This window comes from Hippocampus bargibanti, linkage group LG13 (genome assembly GCF_051943395.1).
Source record: "Hippocampus bargibanti isolate YZ-2025 linkage group LG13, ASM5194339v1, whole genome shotgun sequence".
Lineage (NCBI taxonomy): Eukaryota > Metazoa > Chordata > Actinopteri > Syngnathiformes > Syngnathidae > Hippocampus > Hippocampus bargibanti.
Window position 1 is genome coordinate 8,771,224 of NC_142746.1, and position 23,951 is coordinate 8,795,174.

General features: G+C 40.9%; 2 protein-coding genes across 8 annotated transcripts in view; both read right to left on the reverse strand.

The window, feature by feature from the left end:
* Positions 1–785: 785 nt before the first annotated feature.
* ddx43 (DEAD-box helicase 43) lies at positions 786–7,630 on the reverse strand. The gene is made up of 16 exons (XM_089012140.1): positions 7,327–7,630; positions 7,049–7,104; positions 6,636–6,753; positions 6,408–6,563; positions 5,857–5,938; positions 5,616–5,775; positions 4,893–5,011; positions 4,520–4,630; positions 4,124–4,265; positions 3,923–4,023; positions 3,390–3,477; positions 3,149–3,276; positions 2,753–2,862; positions 1,975–2,113; positions 1,807–1,894; positions 786–1,739 (listed from the first exon to the last, which is right to left on the reverse strand). The coding sequence occupies exons 1-16, from the start codon at positions 7,628–7,630 to the stop codon at positions 1,584–1,586; spliced, it is 2,058 nt and encodes a 685-aa protein (XP_088868266.1). The 3' UTR covers positions 786–1,583.
* Positions 7,631–8,035: 405 nt separating this feature from the next.
* kcnq5a (potassium voltage-gated channel, KQT-like subfamily, member 5a) overlaps positions 8,036–23,951 on the reverse strand; it is a 61,486-nt gene continuing 45,570 nt past the window's right edge. For 2 of the 7 annotated variants that reach the window (XM_089011617.1, XM_089011618.1), the window contains exons 9-17: positions 23,754–23,780; positions 21,654–21,707; positions 20,632–20,876; positions 20,290–20,398; positions 18,379–18,510; positions 18,025–18,141; positions 16,138–16,227; positions 13,981–14,107; positions 8,036–12,333 (exon numbers count right to left, since the gene is read on the reverse strand). In XM_089011617.1, coding sequence (XP_088867743.1) covers positions 11,485–12,333; positions 13,981–14,107; positions 16,138–16,227; positions 18,025–18,141; positions 18,379–18,510; positions 20,290–20,398; positions 20,632–20,876; positions 21,654–21,707; positions 23,754–23,780 — 1,750 coding nt within the window. In that variant the 3' untranslated portion in view covers positions 8,036–11,484. The remainder of the gene's footprint in view (positions 12,334–13,980; positions 14,108–16,137; positions 16,228–18,024; positions 18,142–18,378; positions 18,511–20,289; positions 20,399–20,631; positions 20,877–21,653; positions 21,708–23,753; positions 23,781–23,951) is intronic. The other 5 variants (XM_089011620.1, XM_089011623.1, XM_089011621.1 and 2 more) reach the window with 4 other exon arrangements.

Below are 23,951 nucleotides of genomic sequence, written 5' to 3' on the forward strand. Positions count from 1 at the left end.
ACACTATAAGGTGCACCGCATTATAAGGCGCACCTTCAATAAATGGCATATTTTAATTAAAACCCTTTACCCAAACATTAGGTGCCTTCGGACACCTCCATTCACCCCCAAGAGGAATAAAAACCTGTTTTATTATTTTCTCAGAGGTAAATTATAAGTATTTTCGTGTTTCTTTGAACAACAGCAAAGTATAACATGTCGTACAAAAACGTATATCACATAATTGAGGGGAACCTTTCCTTCATTCAGTAAACACAAACATTCAGCTTGTATGCGAATCAAATGGGGTTACCACAATCACAGTAGTCATGCTCATAATAGTGCGAAGCAGTAACAATAATAACTCAAATAACTAAAGCAAAAGCACAATAACTCAATGTGGTTCACATATAATTTTGTTCAAGTGCACGTTTAATCTTGTTCAAGTCTAAATGCATCACGGAAACAAGTAAATCTCAATTTATCAGTTCGTTCCATATATAAGGCTCACGGTTCCATATATAAGGCGCATGGTTTGCTTTTGAAAAAAAATGAAGGCCTTTAGGTGCGCCTCACAGTGTGGAAAATACGGTAAACTAAAACTGGATTGGGGCCATGTCCTCAAATTAGCATAGTCAACCCTGGAACTCCATGTCAAGACACAAAGGCTGAGCAAAGACCAAGATTTAAACAAGTCAGATTCAAAGGCAAGACAAGAACTTTGTCAGGCAAAGTAAAGAGCAAGACTTTGAACACTTGCTCTTGACTGACATCAGTCCAAGTTTAGAACAAAGGCTGTCAGAAATCAATGCCTATTCAGAACCAGGACTTTGAGGAGTCACAATGATGTCTAAAGAGTTGAGACCAAGTCAAGACCAACAATTTGATGACGTGCAGGGGTCTAAGATTGTGAGAAATCAAGGCCAAGTGGAGACTGAGTTCGAGGGGTCAAGGCACTGCGATCATCACCGGCTCAAACCCAGAAATCTAGGTGATCTGTGACATTTAACATTTTGAGGCTGTTTGATATGAATATCAGGCGGCAGAAGCCAACTCCATTTTCTTGCGAAAGGAAAATAATCCACTTGGGTTTTTTTATTTTTTGGCCGACTTTTCAAAACAGTCACAGGGAGCAGCGTATTTTCTGAATCTGAAGGCAGAATCCCAACATAAATGATCTTTTTTATAGCGTGTACACACCAAATGAATAAAACATCTTTATTGAACAAAATATAGAATATAACCTGGTTCAATTACAGCCAAAACAAGGACAAAAGTAGAAACCAAGAGGCTCAATCAAAGAGGCAGTTCTGTCAAGTAACCGGATTATGAACAAGCTTCGACCACAGGGAATTAACGTTTGATTTTACTTTCGTTTATCTTAATGATAAAATAGAACCATGACCACTCAATGACAAATAAGAGCGTTAACCTATTTTTTGTTTTGAATCTAAAATAATCCATGTTTTTGTTATGTGAATCAAATGGGGCTCACCATGACAAAGTGGTGCCCACCCTTGATGTGATGTACTGTACGTTTTTTTTCCTGAATATGAACCTTTCTTGTGCTTGAATAACTAACTCACTTGGAAAGGGAAGGCTGATTAGCATCCCCAGCATTGGCTGCGATCTCTGCCGTCACGTCGTCCACCGCGTCCTCTGTCTCGACCGCCTTGGCCCCTGGGACCAGGAAACATCTCCTTCTCCCTTTTGTGCTTCTCGTATCTTTCCGCCATTTGCACCAACTCCACCGGGATGTCCTACGAGGGCCGTTTACATTGAGACCCTTTTTTTTGTGAGGTGGGACATGCGTCGCTGTGAGCTAACCTGCCCAGATCGCTCCAGGATGGGAATCAACTCCGGTGCCATCCTCCAGTCTTCCCTGGTTACCAGGGTAACGGAGGCTCCGGAGCGTCTGGAACAGTATAAATATTGATGTAAAAAGTGTTTGAATTTTTTTGTGGTTGTTGACAAAAGTGCTTTTCCTAGCCTTACCCCGCTCTCCCCGTACGGCCCACACGGTGGACATATTCCTCGATGTTTCGAGGGAAGTCATAATTTACAACGTGAGTGATGTCATGTACGTCCAGGCCGCGAGATGCCAAATCAGTGGCCACCAGGATACGCACACGGCCTAGTGTTGTTAAAATACAAGATTTAAACAGCAAATACATTGTCAGTCATTGTCATTTTTAACTGGGTCCGCCTGGGTCAATGATGTGGTTCGCTTTTGTTAAATTGACAACCAATGGGCGGGGTGTCTCCATTCCACCCAAAACTATACGTCACTCAGCACTAAAAGTCATAGCAGCCAAAAAGGGTGTCATGCAAAGGATATAATAATACATTGCTTCGGAGTAACAGTTGAATTTTTGCAGGGAAATTTAAACTGAGACCAAGAACTGTAGACCTCAGACACACAGCCAAAATGCCCATTCCTCAATCACGGGCATGTTCAGAAATAAGCAGAGTGAGTGCAGGTTCACTCCGATCTTTCGGAAACTCAAATTTCTGTCCAAATGTGCATTTTTCGACATGGTCCATAAGATTGTCAAGATGTTCAAATGCCCTTTTTAAAACTTGGTCTGAAGAGGTTCACTACCTACAAATGCAACCAAATTGCTTATCTATTGGCATCCATTATCTGAACCTGGATTTCATGACATGTATTTATCAGATCAATCAGTTTGTGCAATAAATACCAGAGGGGGATAAGCAGTACACAGAATGTAAGTCACATTGAAAGCAAAACATTTCCTCTTCTGTGGTTCACCTTCTTTAAAGTCCTTGAGGGCCTCCTCCCGATCACACTGCTCCCGGTCGCCATGGAGACTTTGCACAGCCAGACCGTGAAGGCACATGTCACTGGACAAGTCATCACAACTGCAGAGAAGTGTCATCAAGTTGAATGAACCAGTGTGTATCATTTTAGGGAAGGATTAATATGAACACATTATCAAATGTGTGCGAGAGTTGGTATTACGTTTTCTGACAGACTGTATACGCAAAGCAGCAAACAATTCCCAATTTTAAAGCCCAACTCTAACGTGGCACCCTATTTTAAAAATAGGGAGCCACGTCAGAGTTGCTTTAGAGCCCTGATACGGATTTGGAACATTTAACCTTGGCTTGAAGAACCTACATTGAAACCCCCGAGCTGCAAACTTACATGATCTTCTTGCTGACAAAAATGAGGACTTTATCCTCAGGTAGCAAGTTTGCAATGAAGCCAAACAGGTAAGACTTCTTGTCTTCTTCATGGACGACCAGTACAGTCTGCTGGACCGTATTGACAGCCTGCCACACAAGTGACCAGTTGATTGATATTTTAATGATTCGGTTATAACAGGTTCGATTTTCTTTGTTAAAATGATGTCATGAGAGTTGCCTGAAATGTCATCATCACTCACTGCCAAGTCCAAGGTGCCCACATAAACCATCATGGGATTCTTGAGGTATGATTTGGCCAAACGTCTCACGCCTGTGGGCCAGGTGGCACTGAAACAGGTCACACAATACACGTATTATCAACTCGTCAACATATTTGGGTGATTTGAATCGGCAAAGAAATACCATCTGGTGGTGACTTTCTGAAATGTATTTAATAGGGCGAGGAAAAAAAGGTCTACAAGAAAACAGGTTGTTTTTTAAGCATTCTGAATCTGAATAATAACATGCGTCACAAAATGAATGTTTTTGGTGAAGCATAAAAAAATGTTTTTGCTGTGAAGTCATACACTAATTAATTATACGACCATGACATGCATGGTTTTGTAACAAATGTAGTTTATCGAAGCAGAAAAAAATAGCCTAAGTGACATGCATCTTCTCTTCTAATTTTTTTTAGTAACCATTGCAAATGTAAATGCATACAACAGTGAATGAGTTAATATTAAAGTCATTTTTTTATGTTGAGCCGTTTTCTCTTCTTTTTTTTTAATACCTTGTCATGACAGTCTGTCTGTCAGGCCGAATGTCCAGTAGAATCTTCATGATCTGTGGCTCGAAGCCCATGTCAAGCATTCGGTCTGCTTCATCCAGCACCTTTTTGAAGTGATTACACACATGAATCCACAACAATCATAATGGAAAGGATCTAAAATCATAGTTTAAACCAAAAATCAAAAAGACGCAATTGATGAACCAAGTAAGTGATGGAGTTCAGACTGATGATCTTGTTCATTTGCAGATCATTTAGTCGCCCTGGAGTAGCAATGACAATGTCGACACCGCTTTTCACCAGGTTGATCTGACCCCTCCTGTCACCGCCGCCGTAGATACAGATGCTGAAAGACGAGAGTGAACACAACTCAACCTAATATTTTTGGTGACACAGTGCTTCCCAATATAACTGCGCATTGTCTTCAAAGCGATATTCAATAAAGATATATGCCAAGTGTTCATTGTTATTTTTTTATTATAATTAACCTTTTTGTTTTGGAATTTAAAAAAATGCAATCATACCTGTTGAGTAATACAATGTCAATGTACTTATCTATACGGCAAAGGGGTTCACTGTATTGTATGGAAAGATGCTAACCTTTTGTAGCCTTTGTAGCGATATTTGCTGCACTCCTCTTCAATCTGCAAGGCCAGCTCTCTGGTAGGTGTAAGCACTAACATGCCCGGGCCTTCACGCTCTGATTGAGGTCTACAAAAAAATACGCTGTCAAAATCAAATTGTTGTGCTGATGATTAAAAGGCCATATGCGAGGTGAGCATGCTCAAAGATGTACAAAGGACGTAAATGAAAGGTTATGTCAGAGGAAGTGATGATTGCGAAATAAATTCACAGGTAACTCCCAGGAACGTTTAGCCAGTTCCCCCAATTGGAATTTTGAATCAATTTCAATTGTTATTTTTAATCTTGAACGCTAGAGAGGACCCAGCCAAGTCTAAGTGGTTGTTCTCACACAGGCTGTCCGTCCATGTGGAGGAATCCAGGCAGCAGATAAGTCAACGTTTTGCCGGTTCCTGTCTGAGCAATGGCGATCAGGTCCTCCCCGCTAAGCAGCACAGGCCATGCCTGGGACTGACGAAAACAAGAAACATACCAGAAAGGAAGGCAAGGGTAAAAGATATGACATTGCGAAAGCCTGTTCATGTTTTTTTCAATATCAGCTTAAGCTTTTTTCAGAACTTTACAAATGTGCTGCAACTGCACATTCACACCATATAAATTATGATATAATCTTCCCCAAAACATGAACTTATTTTTTTCACATTAAAAAGGTTAAATCTCACATTTTTATTGTACAAGTAACATCTGACTTAAAATGGTCGTAAGTCGAAATCCATTCAAAATGTTGAATAGAGACGCAGTGCGAAATGACTTCCAAATGATCTGATTCGAATGCCACGGGGGTGGGCGGGTTGCCCTCTCCCCGGCCTTACCCCGCTCTCCACAGACACGCGCTCGACCTGCTACCCTGCCCCGAAGCAGAACGAACTGTCTCAAAGAGGCGTCGGCGGTGGTGTCGGCCGTGATCCCGTGGACACTCCCCCACCGTTCTCTTGGAGGCGATCCCGCGCGCCGAGGCCCACCCGCCTTGGCTCTAGTCCTGGCTCTCGTTTTACTTTGACTTTTATGCATAAGTACAGAAGATTACAGGCCATAAATGGAGACCAGTATATACCTGGATGGGGGTTGGTCTAACAAAGCCGACCCGATGGATGTTGTCCATGATTTCTGGATAAAACTCAAAGGCCTCCAGAAAACTCCGGCAGGGATTAGGAATCGAACGTTTTTTGCCGCCATCTACCATGTCGTCCACATATATGTTGTTGTTCTCTTTCCTGTGGGGAAGACGCAACAAAAATATTCCTCTCGTGCACATTAGCGCATGCATGCACACACAAAAAAAATCCAACATTCACCTCCAAAGATAGACTTCTTCAGCAGTGAGGAGTGACACACTTTCAGCCTCTGTGTAAAAATTTTTCTTCAAGGGTGGTAAATCTGCAAGATGATCACAGGTGAAAAAACAAATGAACCCAGTTCCTCATTTGCCATTTTATTTGAAGTAAGAATTATAATAAGGGCATCGATGAAAAGGTTTCTTCAGCCGTTATCTGTGCTTATTTGAAGGTGTCGGTCCTCATCTGAATAGCTTCGTCAGCTTCATCGGATAATAAGGGCAGTTAAAAATAATTACTAATCTTGTTCATGTTAAATTCTTTTTTATGATTTATATTTGTCTACGGAAAGTATTAATTAAAACTGTGGTCAGCTCAAACCTAAGCGCTCATCAAACTAAGCAACGTAATTATATGTGTAGTATTAAAAATATGACTCCAGTTAAATATAACTCCTTCATTAAGCACATTTATAAATTATCAGATGTGCGTGTGTGTCTGTGTATATTTTTGTCTGTCTGTCCACCGCATGTGTGCGTGACTATTGTGTCATCTCTGTACCGATTTGTCACCTTTCCATTTCATCTCTTGATACTTGTGCATGTTCTCCCGAATGTTGCTCCAGTCTATGGACACATGGGTCGGGACCACCTCAGGTCCTTGTGTGTCGGACCACACCGAGCCACCTCTTCCATTGCTTCCTCTTGCTTCTCTTCTTCCGTAGCCTCCTAGGACATTGATTTGAATGAATAACCCATAAGGAGCTCAAGTTTAAAACCAGTGAAGATTCCTGAACTCACTGCCGTAGATTCGAGGGCTGTCAATGGCCAGCAACTCTTCTATCATCTCTTTGGCCTTCTGCTTGATGGTAGGAGGTCCAAAGATGAGCACCTCTGCCTCCATTTCCCCATCATTGATCTATGATATGGAGTAGCAGTAATTCGACCCAAGAACAGATTGCATCTCATGTTGCTTGAAACCCAGGGTGGCGAGTGTTGTATGGGTGTAACTGCAATTTCAATGCCAGTATAGTAAACAGTGCAGGTAAACATTTATATGTTTATATTGACTTCTGTTACTTCTCAGAGTTATAAAACAACGTGGTTTGTTTTAAATTGATATAACTTAGACCATTACACCACAATAAACACCATAGACATGGCCATTTAACTTACCTTGATTTAAACACCATAGACATGGCCATTTAACTTGCCTTGATTCTTGCACCACTTTTTTCCTCCAATTCGCGTTTTGTAGCTCCTCCGCGGCCTTAAACAGAAATAGAGTCGTTTACCTGGGTTTAAGGTTACAAAATGTCGTCAAAGGCCAAGCCAAATTCAATGTTTTTCAAATTAATCACACTCACCAGATATACAACTCACAAACAGTGCGAAAGTCTTAGCTAAGTAGCTACCATCGCTCTTTACGGATTGAAATTCACTCGAGCTTTAATTTGTATTTTGATCAATTTATTTCATAATGAACTCATACCAATTATCCTCCCAACCAAGCCATTCTCCACGGTGATAGTGATGGGTGAATGGCACTTATCAGACATGAATTGGCGTCTGCCATCGGGTCTTGGTTCGTTGGTCCGGAAAAAAGAGCGGCCATCGTTTCCTCGGCTTTTACTTTCGCCACTACCGCCGTCCCAATTATTATCGCCTCCATTCTCCCTAAACCCTCCGATTTTGTTCCTGTTTCGCACACCGGAAGAAATATTTACAGCGGGCGTCCGTTTGGCCGAGCTTGGTTGTGACACGGTCTCCTTTTCGTCGTCTTCCCAATCAGACATTTTGAAATTGTGCTCAAACCAAAGAGCTGCCAATCGAGACGACGCCTTCGTCGACCATGATAATTGCGGAATTTTCTAGCAATTGACAGCGACTCGCTAATCTCTTCTGCGCATGCGGAAGAATCGCGTTCTTTTCTTTTATTTATTTTTAAATCATTAATAATATTTTTGATGGGGGCGTGCACCGAAGAGGCAAGATTTTTCAGGACAGGACAGAAGTGTTTGTGCAACTGTGCCCCATCAATTTTGCGGGCATTTTTTAACCAAATGTGAAATGAAACAACCAAGTAAATATTTCTAATATCTGTCTATTTTCTGAAAATAGCATGTTTCATTTACATTTCAATAACCTAGTTTACTACTCATTTAAAACAAAAGGAACCACTGTGAAAACATTCACATATTTTTTTTTTATTAAGGAATAATAAAATCATTTTGGCTTTTTCTCATCCAAAGAATGAATGTGCACTTGTAATAAATACATTTCAAAGTAAACGTGTTAACATTGTCAAGCTTTTTAAGGCCCATTGTGTAATAGTAAACAATAAATTACCATTCAAGCAGTCTCAAGAAAAATGTTCTCAATGATTTAAAATACTACAATGAAAAAGAAAAATCAGTGGTGAGAGCTTTGTGAATAAAAAGAACCAGATTGACATATGATCCCCGAATTAGTCGACCGATTTGCAACATACGTTGCTAAATGGTACAAACTAAAAAGTACCATAAAGTGAACAGACTCTTTGACACAAATTATTTCTTTCTTTGTTATGATGTCTTCAATCGATATTGCCCAACATTTCAAATTCAACTTGTGTAGTGCGTCACATTTTCAGGTGCCACAGATTCCGCTGTGCTGATTGCATCATACCAGCAACAACACTGGCCTGGAAAGTACCAGAGTCTTTTTCCTCGGCAAACACAAACATATAATAAGCAGATTAAAGATAATACATTACATATTACTGTAAATACATTTAAGACTACTGTGAAGTGTGAATCACTCCGTAAGAAATTTAAGACTCGACTCGAGCAACAGAAGAACGTTGTTCACGGTTGAAATATGAGGACAATTTTGACAAGAGTAACAATATTTGCCACCTAGAGGGTTTAAATTGGCCCCAGACCCATCAATTATAACACAAATCAGTGTTGATGCCTAAAATGCGCCACCTGAAAAGTTATTTTTCCAGTATTGTTTTTTTATTTGAAGATTGTAAAAATAGTCACCGAAAGATCTCCCTTATCCTTCGGTATATTTTTCTGACAATTCAATTATTTCCAACATGTCACATTTTGACATGATTTACAGATTGGCGGCGAGGACTCTTATTTAATTTTCTTATCATCATTAAAAAAAAAATGGGACAAGTTGCTATCAAGAGCATGTAGCTAGCTAGTAGCAATGTGTTAGCATTCATGTTATTGAGTTAATGACAGCATACCGCTACTTTACATATAATACAAAGACATTGCAGACAGCATTTCATCATTTGTGCCTCCAGTACATTGCAGATTTTTTAAACCATCCTTTTTTTCCCCTCATAAATTTAGTTTACAGGCAAGACCAAGTTTAGTTGCACGCCTTCAAAGTAATACCGTGTCGTGCCAAAACATGGCAGGGAGCGCTGCGGTCTCGTGAAAAGATATGATTAAAAGTAAGACGAAAGTGCAGAAGATATCTTCAATTCAGCGACAGTCGCCTTTCCCCCCAAAAAAAGCTGAGAGCATTGTTGTTTATATACTATTTGCGTATGATGCTGCTGCACGTCTTCTAAGTATCAGTTACTTGGGGAAAAAAAGACTGGATAAACCTTCTCAGAAAGTATTCGTTTCCAAATTTTATTAAAAAAAAGTGTTCTACCATCTCACTGGACAGTCGACTTTTAAGGGTGTGTGGCTTAGCGAATGGTCACTTTGTTTTGATTACATGTACATAGGTTTGGGAATATCAGCACCCAAATACCTGGGCTGTCAAAAAAGTGTCATAAAATTATATATATTATATTTTTAAAACAATCTACCAACAATGAAATGACAAAATAATGGAAACCTTGTTTTTATTTCTGGGTCGGTTCTGGGGAGACAATTGAAAACTACTGTGCCACATTTGTAACATGACAACGCCCAACTAGCATTCTTTTGTCCTGCACTTGTAGCCTTCTGGACCGTCATAGTCGCCCCAAAATGCCCACTCGGTGTGTGAAGAGTTGCGCTATTACTGTGCAGAAATGTCACACAGTAGCGGGGGTAAAAAGTTACTAGTAAGAAGTTTTTTGAGCATAGCTGGTTTACTCGTAAGCTGCTGAAATAAAAGCCCCAAAAGCTTTATATAAAGACAATGGCATCCTGTTTACATATCACCATGCTAAAGGTATGTTGCAGTTTGTTTTAGGCTTTTAAGATGATCATAACATGCGTTTATTCATTCTCTTGAGCATAGCATTGTGATTGGATATTCGTTAAAAGACAAGATTTGGAGAGAAACAATAGCACGAACCGTTACTTCATCTTTGCACTGTGTGAGAAACGAGGCGTGGGCCTCACAATCCCTTGGTTATGATTGATCGTTTTTTTGCAGAATTGATTGTTGATGATGGTGTCGTCCGTTACAAGTACTCGGTTTCAACCTTCAGAGGTGGCGTGATTCAGTTTTAAAGTTATGAAAATATTATGAGCTCAATATTATTATTATTATTAATAATAATAATAATAATAATAATACTAATAATAATAATAATAATAATAATAATAAATTATATACAATTAATATAGATATGAAAATTAATTGTAATCCCACATTTTACAATCCCTATACCCTCTTTTTTAATCTAGGTACAGTATTTTAATATTTTTATCTGCATTTTTCTGGCATGAATATGGCTACTTTCATTCAAATCTTAATTTATACTTACTCCGCTTTGATTAAAAAAAGAATTCTCCATTTTACATCTGCTTTTCATCATTACATATGCCCATGAAAAAAACTCGCACTCCCATATTTTTATTCATATAGTTCTGATATTATTCCTGCATCTCCCCGGATAAATTAGGCTACTTTTGTTCATCATTATATGTTGATTCTCTATGATTTGCAATGACCTTACACCCTATTGAACATCACAATCAGAATCAGAAAGCCTTTAATAGTCCCACAATGGGGACATGTTCAAAAATTATTAGATTATCATTATTATCAGGATTCAAAACAATAGCCATCTTCATTCATTATTTACTAACTCACATTGTTATTATCTGCTTTGAATGTAATCATATTGTTTATGTTTCTCCTGAAATGATATGTTATAGACCTCTTCCGATTATTGTCACTTTTTGGGGGGAGGGGGTTTGCCTGACATGCATTTGCCCACTTTCATACATACACTACTCACAAAAAGACTATCAGTGGGAAACATTTCAGGAAAAACAAGAATGGCAATAGGAAAAAAAGAACAGGTTAATTTGAACTAATGGATGTCAAGACGCACTATATTTCTTGATTCTTGACATATTTTGAGAATATAACTTCAAAAGAGCCGCAACATGTTTCAAATTTGGGGGTATTGGAAGCAGAATATAATTTCTATTTTTTATGTTTGCGCCTTATAGTCTGGTGTGTCTTATAAATGTAGCACTTTTGTCTACTAAATACACTGACCACATTAAGCAAAGTTGATGACAATTGAATAACGACAGCAAGAAATTGACATTCACAAGCAAGGACAGATCATTTCCTGTTGAAAGGCTTGAAAGTGGTCTTCCCAATAGTGGCATTGAATGACCGTGTATTGTGTCTGTGTGTGCACTTATGTGTGTGTGTGTGTGTGGTGGGGGGGGGCTGCGTGTGTCTGTGGTCAGGCCAGCTGAATACGTGGGGAATGACCAAGGAAGTCTGAAACAAGCGCATCTTGAGGTGGGCTTCTCTCAGAGTCTGAACGGTTGCTGGCTGGCGGCAGTTTGCGCTCACAAATGAAGAGTCCGCTCTCGCCCCAGCATTCACCACCATGTCGATTGAGCTCATGCATGGAGAAGGACTTCCCGAGGGCTCCCCCCCAGTCAGGCGCTGACGGGACGTCGCCCGGCGACAACATAAGCAACGGGTCCACTTCCAGGCTCACATGTCGCCTCCAGGTGGCGTCGGATTTAGAGGCGGACTTCTCCCTTCGCTGCACGAAGCCAGTCTCCTCGCTGGGTCCCACCACGACTGATGGGCCCGGGCCGCCCTGATGTGCCACCACGCCATCCGGCACTGGGCAGCGTAGGTGGGAGGGGTGCATTGCAGGGGGCAATTGGAGGGTAAAGCCCCCCGTGGAGGGAGGCGGAGGAGGCAGGTCGGGAAAGTGCGCCCGCCTGGTGCCATTAGGGGTGACCAGTGTGGGGTAGGGGCTGTCGGGCGGCAGCAGGGGCGACGGGGATAGCGAGGCGGTAGACGGCGGATAGGAGGGAGGCGCGGAGTCGGGGGGACCCTCGTCACTGTCGGCTGGGGCAAGGATAAGCCGCAGTCCCCTTGGGTGGGTGTTCCCGTCGTTTCCGAGCGGGGAAGGAGGATCCCGGTCCAGGATGGAGGCCGGGTAGTCAGAGTCACGGTGCTGACCCAGCTCAAAGAGCGGCAGGGAAGACAAGGTCAAAGCAGATGGACGACGTTGCAGGACTTGGCGGTACAGATCGAGAAGAGAGTCCAACTTGGACTCGATGGAGGAAACCTGGAACCATGAAGGAATCAGAATAAGAAAGCCTTTAATTGTCCCACAATGGGGAAATTTACAGAAGACAGACACAGATTGAGAATTAATCACAGAACCATGACTCTAACGAAACAATAAACCAATTAAACTAATAAATAACCAAGATTGACTCACTGATAAACCATCAAACAAACAACTCAAATATGTAACTAACATTTAATTAACCAGCAGTACAAATGACCACTTAGCTAACCGGCTCACAAACAGCGTCACTAAATAACAAAACAAATAAATAGCCTGACTGACTATCAATCATCCAAACAAAAATCGGGGCCATCGATCTACATACTCAACCAACCAATGAGCCAACTAACCATCCATTTGTCCATCCATCCAGGAGAGACAACCAATCAGTGGCCGACCGTCAAGGCCTGCAAAGCCTTCCCTGCTGGCCTAAATATATCTGAATCACGGACTGATGTTAATTATATTTTGTCCATGAATAAATAAATCTAAATTGTCTTTCAGCTTCCTTTCATTACTTTTCCCTTGTCGCGCTGCTTCCAGACGTCGGTTTTCGTATTTTAGCGTTTAACCAAAATCACAGGTCAGCCATCATTCGATACCAGGGTCAGAAGTGTACCTGGATGCCTTCACAATCAGATCTGCAGGCCCTGTCGCATAAAATAGGTGTTGATAAAACCGTTGCTTTCACCACATTAGATTTTGAGTTGGCAAACCAAAATGATTTCCAATGCCTTCTTGAAGGCGCAGGTCAACGTCGGAATTTTCGTAAACTATGATTGACTAGTCACTAGTCAATCATAGTTTGCGAAAACTGCTCTGATCACAAGTCGCGAGTGACAAGGGCATACTGGCCAGAGCTAGCACACTGTTTTGGTCATGAGTTGCATAAACAAATATATTGTGTTGATTTAATAGCAGTTTTGTCAACTGATGGATTAAAAATGATCGTTCATTCCTGGTTCGTCGCTTTTCAGGGTGTTAGAAGTGGGATGGTGAAATCAGCAGGAAGCCAGGTGTTGAACAGAATGAGTTATATGTAGACAACAGGGACATTGTGTGAGGTCGGTTGAGGAGAGGCAAAAAAGAATAGAGATCGACGCCCTGGGAGAACATTTATGTAAGACGGACAGGATGTGATGCGATAGGATGTGATTTGATAGGATGTGACGTCATATAAAGGCAGGCAGAATATGACGTATCAGGAAGTCCAAAACAAAAACAAATGATGCAAAAAGATGTTTAAAGATGTTCGTATAGCGAATTACCCCAACAAACCCACAATGGCTGAAGGAGAAGAAATGGATTTGGTTGGAATTTTGCTATTAAAGCAATTTTCAAGACAGTCTTTTTAAGAAAAAATGGACATCATTAAGAAAGGTCGGTCAGTAATTTCCTGGCTAGTGCCACTCTCTTGTAATAAATCACACTGTTTTTTACAGTCAAAATTGATTCAGACCGCACAACTGAAGGCCCTAGCGATGAAATCCACGGCCCGCCACTTCAATCAATCTATTTGAAAATAGCTACTTAGCTAGCAAACTAACTAACTGAGCAAATTAGCAAGCCTGACGGGCTAACAAACCAACTGCCCATTGTTCTAATTAGTGTGCAATTTCAAAACATGTTTTTCCCTCCTACCTGTCTCTCCACTTTACAGACACGGCCTAGCATGCTAACGCCATCGTGAGCATCTCCGTCCGGGTTCAGTTTGTCCCTTATCTTCTTATCCACGGACATTTGGCCTTTTCCCAGGATTTGGTCCACTCTAACACACAAATATGAACACAGAGACACACAAACATCGGTGTTAACGCTATGGAGAACAGTGGCTCGAAGTCAAGGCAACTGTGTATTTTCTTTCAGGTGGAAGAGCAAAACCTGGATGCAAGAGTTAGATAAACAAGAAGGAGCACAGAGCACACTTTATTTCGTTATTCCGGTTATGAAAACATTCACAAAAAAGATGGAGATGTGATGGTTATTTCTTTTTGAAACAATAGATGTTACTCATTTTCACCCATGAACGTGCATTGACACAAATCACTCACCAAAAACAAAAGTCTCAAGAAAAATAAGTGTGATGCATGAATGCAACTGGAAAAAATATTTTTTATTGGCTTTAAAAAAAAATAATAATATAAAATGTCAAAGAACTAACTGTCATTCTGCTGTAGTTTGAGATGCCAACTTTTAATAATAATAATAATAATAATAATAATAATAATATTTAAAGTTTGGAGGAAAACAAAGGGGAAAAAAACATTTTTTTTGGAGTGAAACTGTTAAATATGCATTCCTGCAAAATTGGATAAGAATTTAACCCTGAAAGATCAAACTTGAAATGTATTTAAAAACAAAAGTAAATGTTAGGTTAAATCGTGTTCTTCTCCTGGTTCAGTTTTTCATTTGTGTCGTCTAAATATTTAATCAGCAGGAAGCAAGGTGATATACAAAAAATAATATTTATTTATCAGGCAGCTACAGAATGTTCTTCAGGGGAGAGGGACCCAAGCCAAAGAGAGAGGGAGACAAGAACGAGAGGGAGAGTGTGTCCCAAGCAGATATAGACAACAGGAGTGATGTCACTGTGGAAAGGACCTATCATCTGCTAGATACAATCATGAATATTTATTATTAGACTGAAACATGATAGTTTAAGATTTGAACTTAAGATTGAAGCTAAGTACATGTAAACTAAACTAACATATACAAATAACTAAACTACATACATATATAGACTAAATAACTGATAAGAATAAGTAGAAATGAAATGACATTGGATGTTTAAGGATGTGTATATAACTAGTTCTAACAGTAAAGGATTGCCCTAGACCCCTAGGCTGTTTTTATAACAGATGCAAACTCTAATGTGCTGTTGAATGTTAAATAGACTCATGTAAATGTTAAGGAATTTGGAATCAAAATGTTTTAAATTTTCTTCTGCAAGCATTACACCATTTTGTTTTTGAAATACCCTCTCCCTGTTATGTTTGGATTGTCAATTTGAGGCGTGGTCCGTTTAAGGATCCCAAAATCTTCTCAATTCTGTGAACACTTTTCAACACTTTTAAACACACCATTCCCCATCTATCTCTGTTATTTCACCAACGTGCAAACTGCAGCCATCCGCAAAGGTGGTTACTACTAATTGGACTCGCATGACAGCAAAAAAAAGAAAAAACAATTAACTACTTCACTGCCAGATGAACTGAGCGAACATGTGTCCACCTCAGTGCCAGGGTTTTTGTCATCGTAACTCGAATTCCAGGACCCACGCAATATTGAGTTTTAGGACGAAAGAAACATTCAATGCAGTGTAAAAAACCTTTTACTTTCTTCTTTCATTAAGAAAAAAAGGTATTTCCGATCTAAATTATTTCTGTCTGGAGTTGTATGAGCTTGAAATGAGGGCGGCTGTCCAAAATACAATGCAATATATGCAGTACATATTGGTTTATGTAGTGCTTTAACAACAGCTGAAGCTGGAACAAAGCTCTAACATGAAAAAAGGTAAATGCTGCCCCCCTGTGGAAGGGAAAAACATTGCCAAAGGTCTGGCCAGTGCTGTACCAGCATCCAAGCAAGAAAAATATTTACCGAACTAATTCGGGAATGGCGCGCGATGTCATATTTCTGAATTCGTGAATGGCAGTGAATGAGTTAACCCCCCATACCTCCCCAAAAATAAATAAACAAATAAATAAATCAACACCCAAGACAGGCGGGGACACAAGTTAAAGACCTAAAAATACAAATGACAAAGTTAAAAAAATAATACAAAAATGAAAAGGCAACCCTGTGGCTGAGCTCTTCTTCCTGTTGGCATAATTGTAATGCAGGGCAGGAGACGACATGTTCCTGAGTCGACTACTCAAGTTGGCCTGTCTGGAGACAGCAAGAAACATTGGCGTCAAAAACATGCGCACATACACCTGCCTTTAAATTACATGACTAAGGCATGATGACTTACTGTATAATTATAATAATCATATGCCATCTACAAAGCCAAACGACAGCAGAACAATGCACAAGTGGTCATTCAATCCACAAAGAGAAAACAAACACTCATTTATGTTAGCGCAGTTATCCTCCGCTTGGATTTGTCGAAGAAACTCATTGGATCGTGCAGGCGTGCCGAATGTTATGGCTTGTGAGTCGATAGCACAAAATCAACGTAAATTTGCCACACAAAATTGTGTGTGTAAGATAACAGAAATACGGTAAGACTGAATTTCTTATCTTTGTTAAGGAATATTAGAAGATATAATATTGTTCTTTGTTCTGCATGAAAGTTAGCAGCATAAAATGCAGTGGCGGACCATCAAGGCCTGCAAAGCCTTCCCTGCTGGTCTAAACATATCTGAATTACAGACTCATATTAATTATATTTTGTCCATGAATTCTTGTTAAATAAATCTAAATTGTCTTTCAGCTTCCTTTCATTACTTTTCATCTGTCGCGCTGCTTCCAGACGTCTGTTTTCATATTTTAGCATTTAACCAATCACACGTCAGCCATCATTTGTTACCAGTGACAGAAACCTACATATACACCTTCAAAATCCCTTCTGCAGGCCCTGTCGCATCAAATGTGTCGATCCAACTGTTACTTTAACCTTATCAGATTTTGAGTCGGCAACCCAAAAGGCGTCTCACGCATTCTTGTAGGCACTGGTCAACGTCAGAGTTTTCGCAAACTATGATTGGCTAGTCACTAGCCAATCATAGTTTGCACTGACTCCTCTGATCACAAGCCGCGAGTGACAAGAGCCAGAGCTAGCACACTGTATCGGTCGCGAGCTGCATAAGCAAATATATTGTGTTGATTTTTGTCAACCCACAATGGCTGAAAGAGGAAAAGAAATGGATTTGGTTGCAGATTTACTGTTGAAGCCATTTTCAAGACGGACTTTTCAAGAAAAAATGGACATCATTAAGAAAGGTCGGTCAGTTATTTACTGGTTAATGGTACCCTCTAGTGGACCTGTAGTAAATCACACCACACTTTTTTCAGTCTAGATGATTCAGACGTAGCACTACTGAAGGCCTAGCAATGAAATCCACAGCCCGCCACTGATAATATGGGATCTGGTATGGGTTATGTAACACCTGTTAAATTATAAAATAAGATAAGATAACCGTTATGAGTGTCACAATGGAAACGTTCCCATTTCACAGCAGAAACATTATGAATCAGAGGCTTCACATGCTTTATAAAGTGCTACTGTGTATAAGGCACAGGTCATCTTTTGAAGAAAATCAAGGGTTTTGGGTGCACATTATACACCGGAAAATATGGTACCATCACAGAATAGGAGGTTGAGGAAAATGAACAATTTTTAAGCTCGTATTATAAGCCCTTGTCACTCAAAGCAGGCCTTTTCTGAGTCACTGGTCTGTGTTAATTGTGCTGACCCGGCAACCTTTTGAAATGGGTGCGCTACGTTTATCAGAAGACACTGGCTTCTCCTGCCCCCTCTGTCACATAAGACACGGATATCAGTTAACTATCTGTCATTGGGCATTGACGCATGAAAGTGTGCGGTTGGCGAAAAAGAAAATTCCGTTTGCTCTCTGTCGTGGAAGCGTGCGTTTTAAGAGGCTTAATGTGCGGATATTCTATTTTGTAAACATTAGTGTTGGGTTAGTTGAGGGAATATCGGACGAGATGGACGGGTCTAACCCCGGCGCAGATGACTTTCTCCGGGCCTGACTGTAATACAAATGCAGGGACGGTGAGGAAACTGTCTTGGCGCGCCGGCTGAGGGGCCGGGGAGCAGGACCTACAACTGTATCTAGTCTGAGGGAGACAAAAGACATGCCCCATACAGTGGATATCATATATCTTTTTTTTCAAATGGGTAATGGCGTGTTCCATAAAATCACATCACAAAAATTCGGCCAATGAACAGAGGTGTGTCGACTTTTTATATCGGCTGTAGAAGGAAAAAGAGAACAGAGGACTATAGCTGTGAAGTGAAAAAGAGGCAAAACAAAGGCTGTAAAAAGGTAAATGGAGCAGGCTTGATTACCCAACCTGGTCTGGAGACTCTTAATGCGACACAGCATGTCCAAGTGTCCCGCCGAGTACTGCTCGATTACGTCCTTCACGTCGTACGGACGCAGCGTCTCTTTGAATTTCTTCTTGGCCACGTGGAAACTCATGATCCTGACTCACACACACGCACAAAAAAACGATATAGACAAATGCGGTGCGGCAGAAAAAACTGGGAAAGTGAAGAAAAGTGTGAAAATCTCTCAAGGGTTCATTTTTGTGGGGTGAAGCATTTAGTTTGACAGCTTATCATGTTATCAGGTTACAAGTAATCATTATTTCTGCATAAAAGGGTTAGTTGAGTTGGTTCTAATGAGACGAACAATTTTGACACTTACCCAACAGTTACAAATGTTAAAATGTTACGATAGCCTGTCCAGTTTAGGCTTAGACTTTTTAACTCATTCACTCACTGCCATTCCCAAATTTATTTGGGTTTTTGTTTTTCTTGTGGGGGATGCCAATAAAGCGCTGGTCAGACCTCTGGCAATGTTTTTTCCCTCCCACGAGGGGGCAGCATTTGCCTTTTGTCCATGTTAACGCTTTGTTACAGCTTGAGCTGTTGTTAAAGTGCTGTATAAATTAATATGTATTGTTTTGTATTGTATTTTGTATAGCCGCCCCCATTTCAAGTTCAGATAACTACAGACCCATATAGCCTAGGAATTAACTCTTTTTTTCTGATGAAAAAAGAGAGTCTATGGTTTCCTACACTGAAGTGAATGTAGTCCCGCAATTTGAGTGAAAATGACAAAAACCCTGGCACGGGAGTGGACACATATTTGCACGTCGTCTGGCAGTGAATGAGTTAAACACCAAGCCTCGACCCATGATGAACGCTCGTCCGTGACACAGAGCTAGCAGCTGTAACGACGACAAAAAAACAGCAGATGGGAGCACTTTCATGAGGTTCGCTCTTCCTCCTTGGGCTTAACAAAGTAAACACTGTGTGGAAAATCAACTTCGGAGTAGGAAACCAAAGAACCTTGGTACTCCAGTGTGTGACGCGTTTACCGAGAGAATAATATTGATGTGGGTAAGCCGATCTGCGCATTTGCTTCAGTTACCCCCCACCCCATTCCTGGTGGGCTCCACGGTTGCCCGCCTTTCCTGCTGAGAGGTGACAGATGAGCCTCTGTTATGGGAGTGCCCACCGGGGAGAAGTTCCCTTGGACCTTCAACCCGACACCCTGGGAAAGTTCCTGGTGGGAGCAGGTGGTGGTGGTACCTCAACAGTCAGATTTGCTCTCGAGTTCAACTCTGGAAAGTCCCCCCCAACCCCCCATTTCTTGATGAAAGAGCCAATCAGGGGTTGAATCAAGATGATTGAACCCATCCATTTGTTATTTTTTCAATACTCATAAGAGTGACAGGTAATCTGTACCCTCTCCCAGGAAGTAGCTGAATGAATATATGATTGAACAAATAAATAAGCCTATAAAACAACCATGGCAGCCAGGTGGAGGAGTGGTTAGGGTGTCATCATCACAGTGCAAATGCCATGGGTTTGATCTCAGCTTTGGACTTCATGTGTGGATTTTCTGTGTAGGTTTCCTCCCACATTCCAAAAACATGCATGGCAGGCTGACTAAATATTCCAACTTTCCCCAACCTATGGCCCGTGGGCCCGCTGTCACATTTTCTTCGGCACGCTGAAGTGTACACAAGTGCATTTTGGGGGATTTTTCAAGTCTGGTCACTTGATCGAGACTTGTACATGCAGAGCAAGTTTTTGCCCTATGCTAACCCCTCTCCAAAAATAAAACTAAATCAAAACCAAACCGTGATGCATCCCTGTCAATGTAAAAAAAATGGACTAATGGCAAAAAAATTAAAAACGATTGGTGATTTTGTGCTTTGCCTGAAGTGGGCGTGGTGTCTTAAAGATCTCACCTGACAGCTCTGATAACCGCCTTGAGGGGAGCGGACAAGTCCTCGACTGTGATATCGCAGTGGCAGCCTCGCTCGTCCTGCGAATCCTCCGTCGTCATGCAAGCATCCACTGCGGGGTAAAGAAACACGACCGTGAATCACAATGTTTGGGAAAAGACGTTTGATCATGTGATATCCCTTTGCGGACACAGGTGCAGACAAAACAGGAATGTGTGTGTTGTCCGCACAAAACACACATTCCTGTCTTAATGGTATTGTGTGGCCACACTAGCTCAGCGTGCATGTGCATTCAACCAATGTGGGGAAACCTTCCCATCAAAATTGAATGGAGTGGATGCTCACCGTCGGAAGCTGCATTGCGTGTCTGGCTCTTGAGTCTAAGTGAGGGTCTGAACCGTGTGCGGTCATTGAAGCTCCAGCTCTTCTGCACCTTGGTGGGGCTTTGACCCATCAGCTCTCCGCCACCGCTTGCCGACTCGTAGCCGGGGGAACAGCGCTGGCGGTCGTTAATAGACGCCTGGCGGCTTTTCACGCTCTGCCCCCGCGGGCTGGCCATGCGGACTCGCTCCTTGAAGCTCAACTTTTGACTGCGGGGGTGGAGGTTGAAGATGGAATGAGGGGATTTAAGGTTGGAGAGAAGAAAATGGACAATGTTATGAAGTCCTCCAGTGTGTCCTTTGTTTGTACCAATCTTTATTCAACTGACATGACCAAAACCAATGATAGAAAGCCATTTTGCCCGCCAGACCAATAACAAACAGCCATTGCAAAATAATTTACTCACAACTAACAAGGCACTTAATTAGAGTCATTTAAACTCTGCGGTTCCTTTGTCACACACAAGACATTAAAATGCCACTTCGAACCACGTTGACTTTCTGTACGTTGGCTTCTTTCGGATTTTTGGGTGGGTCTGTTTTTGCCGAACAAATTAAATATTGCTAAATGAATCTAGCCTCAGTGGTTCAGCCTCACAAGGTGTTTGAATGGAGGAATTGTTTGATTGATTTGTTTTCTTCATTTTTTTAACGTGTCAGTGAATGGCAAAAATAGCCTTAAAATATTCAGATTAAAGGGATGCAAGAGACTTATGTACTTTGTCTTTCTCATTTGAGGAACAGAAAAAATGGCCATCATCAATACTGTGGCATGAACACGCCATTGGACTATTCTAATATACCGTATTAGTTAAGCAATGTATCGTTATTCCAGCATGTCACTGAAGCTCGGTTCAAATTTGCTTCGGAAATTCACCAATAAACCATAAATTCTGCAGAGTGCTATTAGTCAGTCATTCCCGCTTTTTGTGGTGTGCTTTGCTCAGATTAGTTCAGGAAAGGCGCAGCCACAATGCTGAGAAGTACCTCCTGTATTTCCTAGTACCTTTATACCTTCGGAAGAACTTCCCGTGACTCTCACTAGAGCACATGGTAAGAAGAAGAAGATATTAAACGAAGCTATAGATAGCACTGTGTGACAATGCAGTGTTCACATTCAAGACAAAGGAGAGGCCAAACCAAAAGAATAGGGCACGTGAATGAACCAGGAATTTGGAATGATCCGGTTTCATTCTCAAAAAGCGAGTAAGTTAATCAATGAAAAAGTCTGGCTGTTGATGATGAAAACTTTTCAGTCAATTACACATGGTAATGGATGAAACCCATTTGATAACATTCAAACTATATGAGCGCATGGATGGTTCCTCCATCAAGGTTTGTTGCTAGTAATGTTATGACGATGAAATAAAACTAGCATAGCAGTGACAATGGATTGGATTGGATTGGATATGCCTTTATTAGTCTCACAGTGGAGAAATTTACATTTCACAGCAGCAAAGTGATGAAAGGAATGAATGTAGAACACCAAACTACTGACTTGTTCTCTCAGTGCAAGCGGTAATATATTGACCAAGTAGGTAACTGACCAAGTAGGTAACCCCGGAATTTAATTTATTGGTTTCCAGTAATGTTCAAATATGACTTACTCTAGGTAACTATGTTAATAAGCTAATGCTACCCACATTGCTATTGCCATTTATCACCATCAGTCATTGCAAAAAACAATTGGTGCATTGGAATTCCCACCGCGGGATATTCAGTCAATCAAATGTTAAGATTGTATACCTGCCTCATAGCGGCGTATATGGAAGGACAAATCTTCGTCGGCTTGACACGAGTTAAATTATTCTCTCTACAATTGATCCAAAATGGCCATTAACAATCAAATTGGATGACTTCATGTTGCATTCTGCGCATGGGTCCTCGACATCTTTGCACTCATTCTGTTTATTATAAACCATGTATTTCACATTGAGCTGGTAACCTTTTTTCTCTCTCCCGGAGGAATTGGAAGCTTGAAACTGAGTACTCTGTAAGCTTTTTAGGGGTTAATGTTGGGTTCCATTTTAAATTTATAAGGACCTCACGCTAAAAAAAATAATAATCAAAGACGGTAAACATCAACCCCAATGACGATGAAGACAACAAAAGTGGTGTCGTAAAGCTGGCGAGTACTAAATAAAAATGGTTGCAGACAAAACGGTCATTTATTGGTCTTTGAAATAGCGCAAATAAAAACCCCAAAGACAGTGTTTAAATGTAGTAAAAGAAAAAACAAAACTGTGCCACAAGTGCAAAATGGGTTTTGCGCCCCTAAGTAGGGAAAGCCTAATTAAAGCCAAGGATTTATGAGAGCTTGCAATGCTGGATGCAGATGTGGGCAGCCCTAATTACAGTTTTGGTTTGAGGATGACAAGCACTTTTGCTTGTGTCGGTTAACGTGGTGTAAAAAAGAAAATAACAATTTAAATGCGTTCAGAAGCTGACGGCTCAGCATGAGGCTGCCAAATGTTGCTCGGTGTAAAAACTCAATCAGGCTTATTAAACTTCCTGCCAGAAAGCAACGTTCTCTCAATTTAAACTTGATTTATTATAGTGGTTGCAGACTATTATACACTGCACGTTGAGGATTACATGCAGTGCATCTTGATGTCTTGTGTACAACGTGCACTGCTGACGATTCTTCCAGACCCATCACCACTCTCCATTAAAGTCTATGTATTTACTATTAATATTCCTAACCCTTCACATTTGTATATATATATATTGACATATTGATTATTCATGTACTATATACTCTTAGAATATTTAGTACAGTACAGTACTGCTATTCCAGAGTTGCTACTATACCTCAAAATATATCCTTGATTCACAATCACATCTGAATGTGTCACATATGTGTGTCATGTTCGTCGCCGCCTTTTTGTTCACAATCACATCCGATTTAGATCTGCATACATAGCATGTATTAATCACGTGCAGTTTCCACATGCGACACCTCCAACTATACTGGCTGACTTTTGTCCACACCCACTACATCACTTACCCAAGGTGTGCCATTTGATAAAAACTAATCAATGAGTGTTGGAATGAACAAGTGTGTGTGTGTTTGTGTGTGGTACAAACCTGTATGCTGTCTCTCCCTGCTCTTTCCTTCAAAGGTTAGTGCGACGACGAAGATGAGAACGAGGAGACAAAGGAGGAGAGAGGTCAGTATTCCAGAGGATTAATACAGGAGAACATTCAAGTCAGGGAGCACACTCAGGGAGCCCAAAAAGAGAATGCATGCAAGCTGCAGCCATGCACAAGAAGAAGGTCATGTGG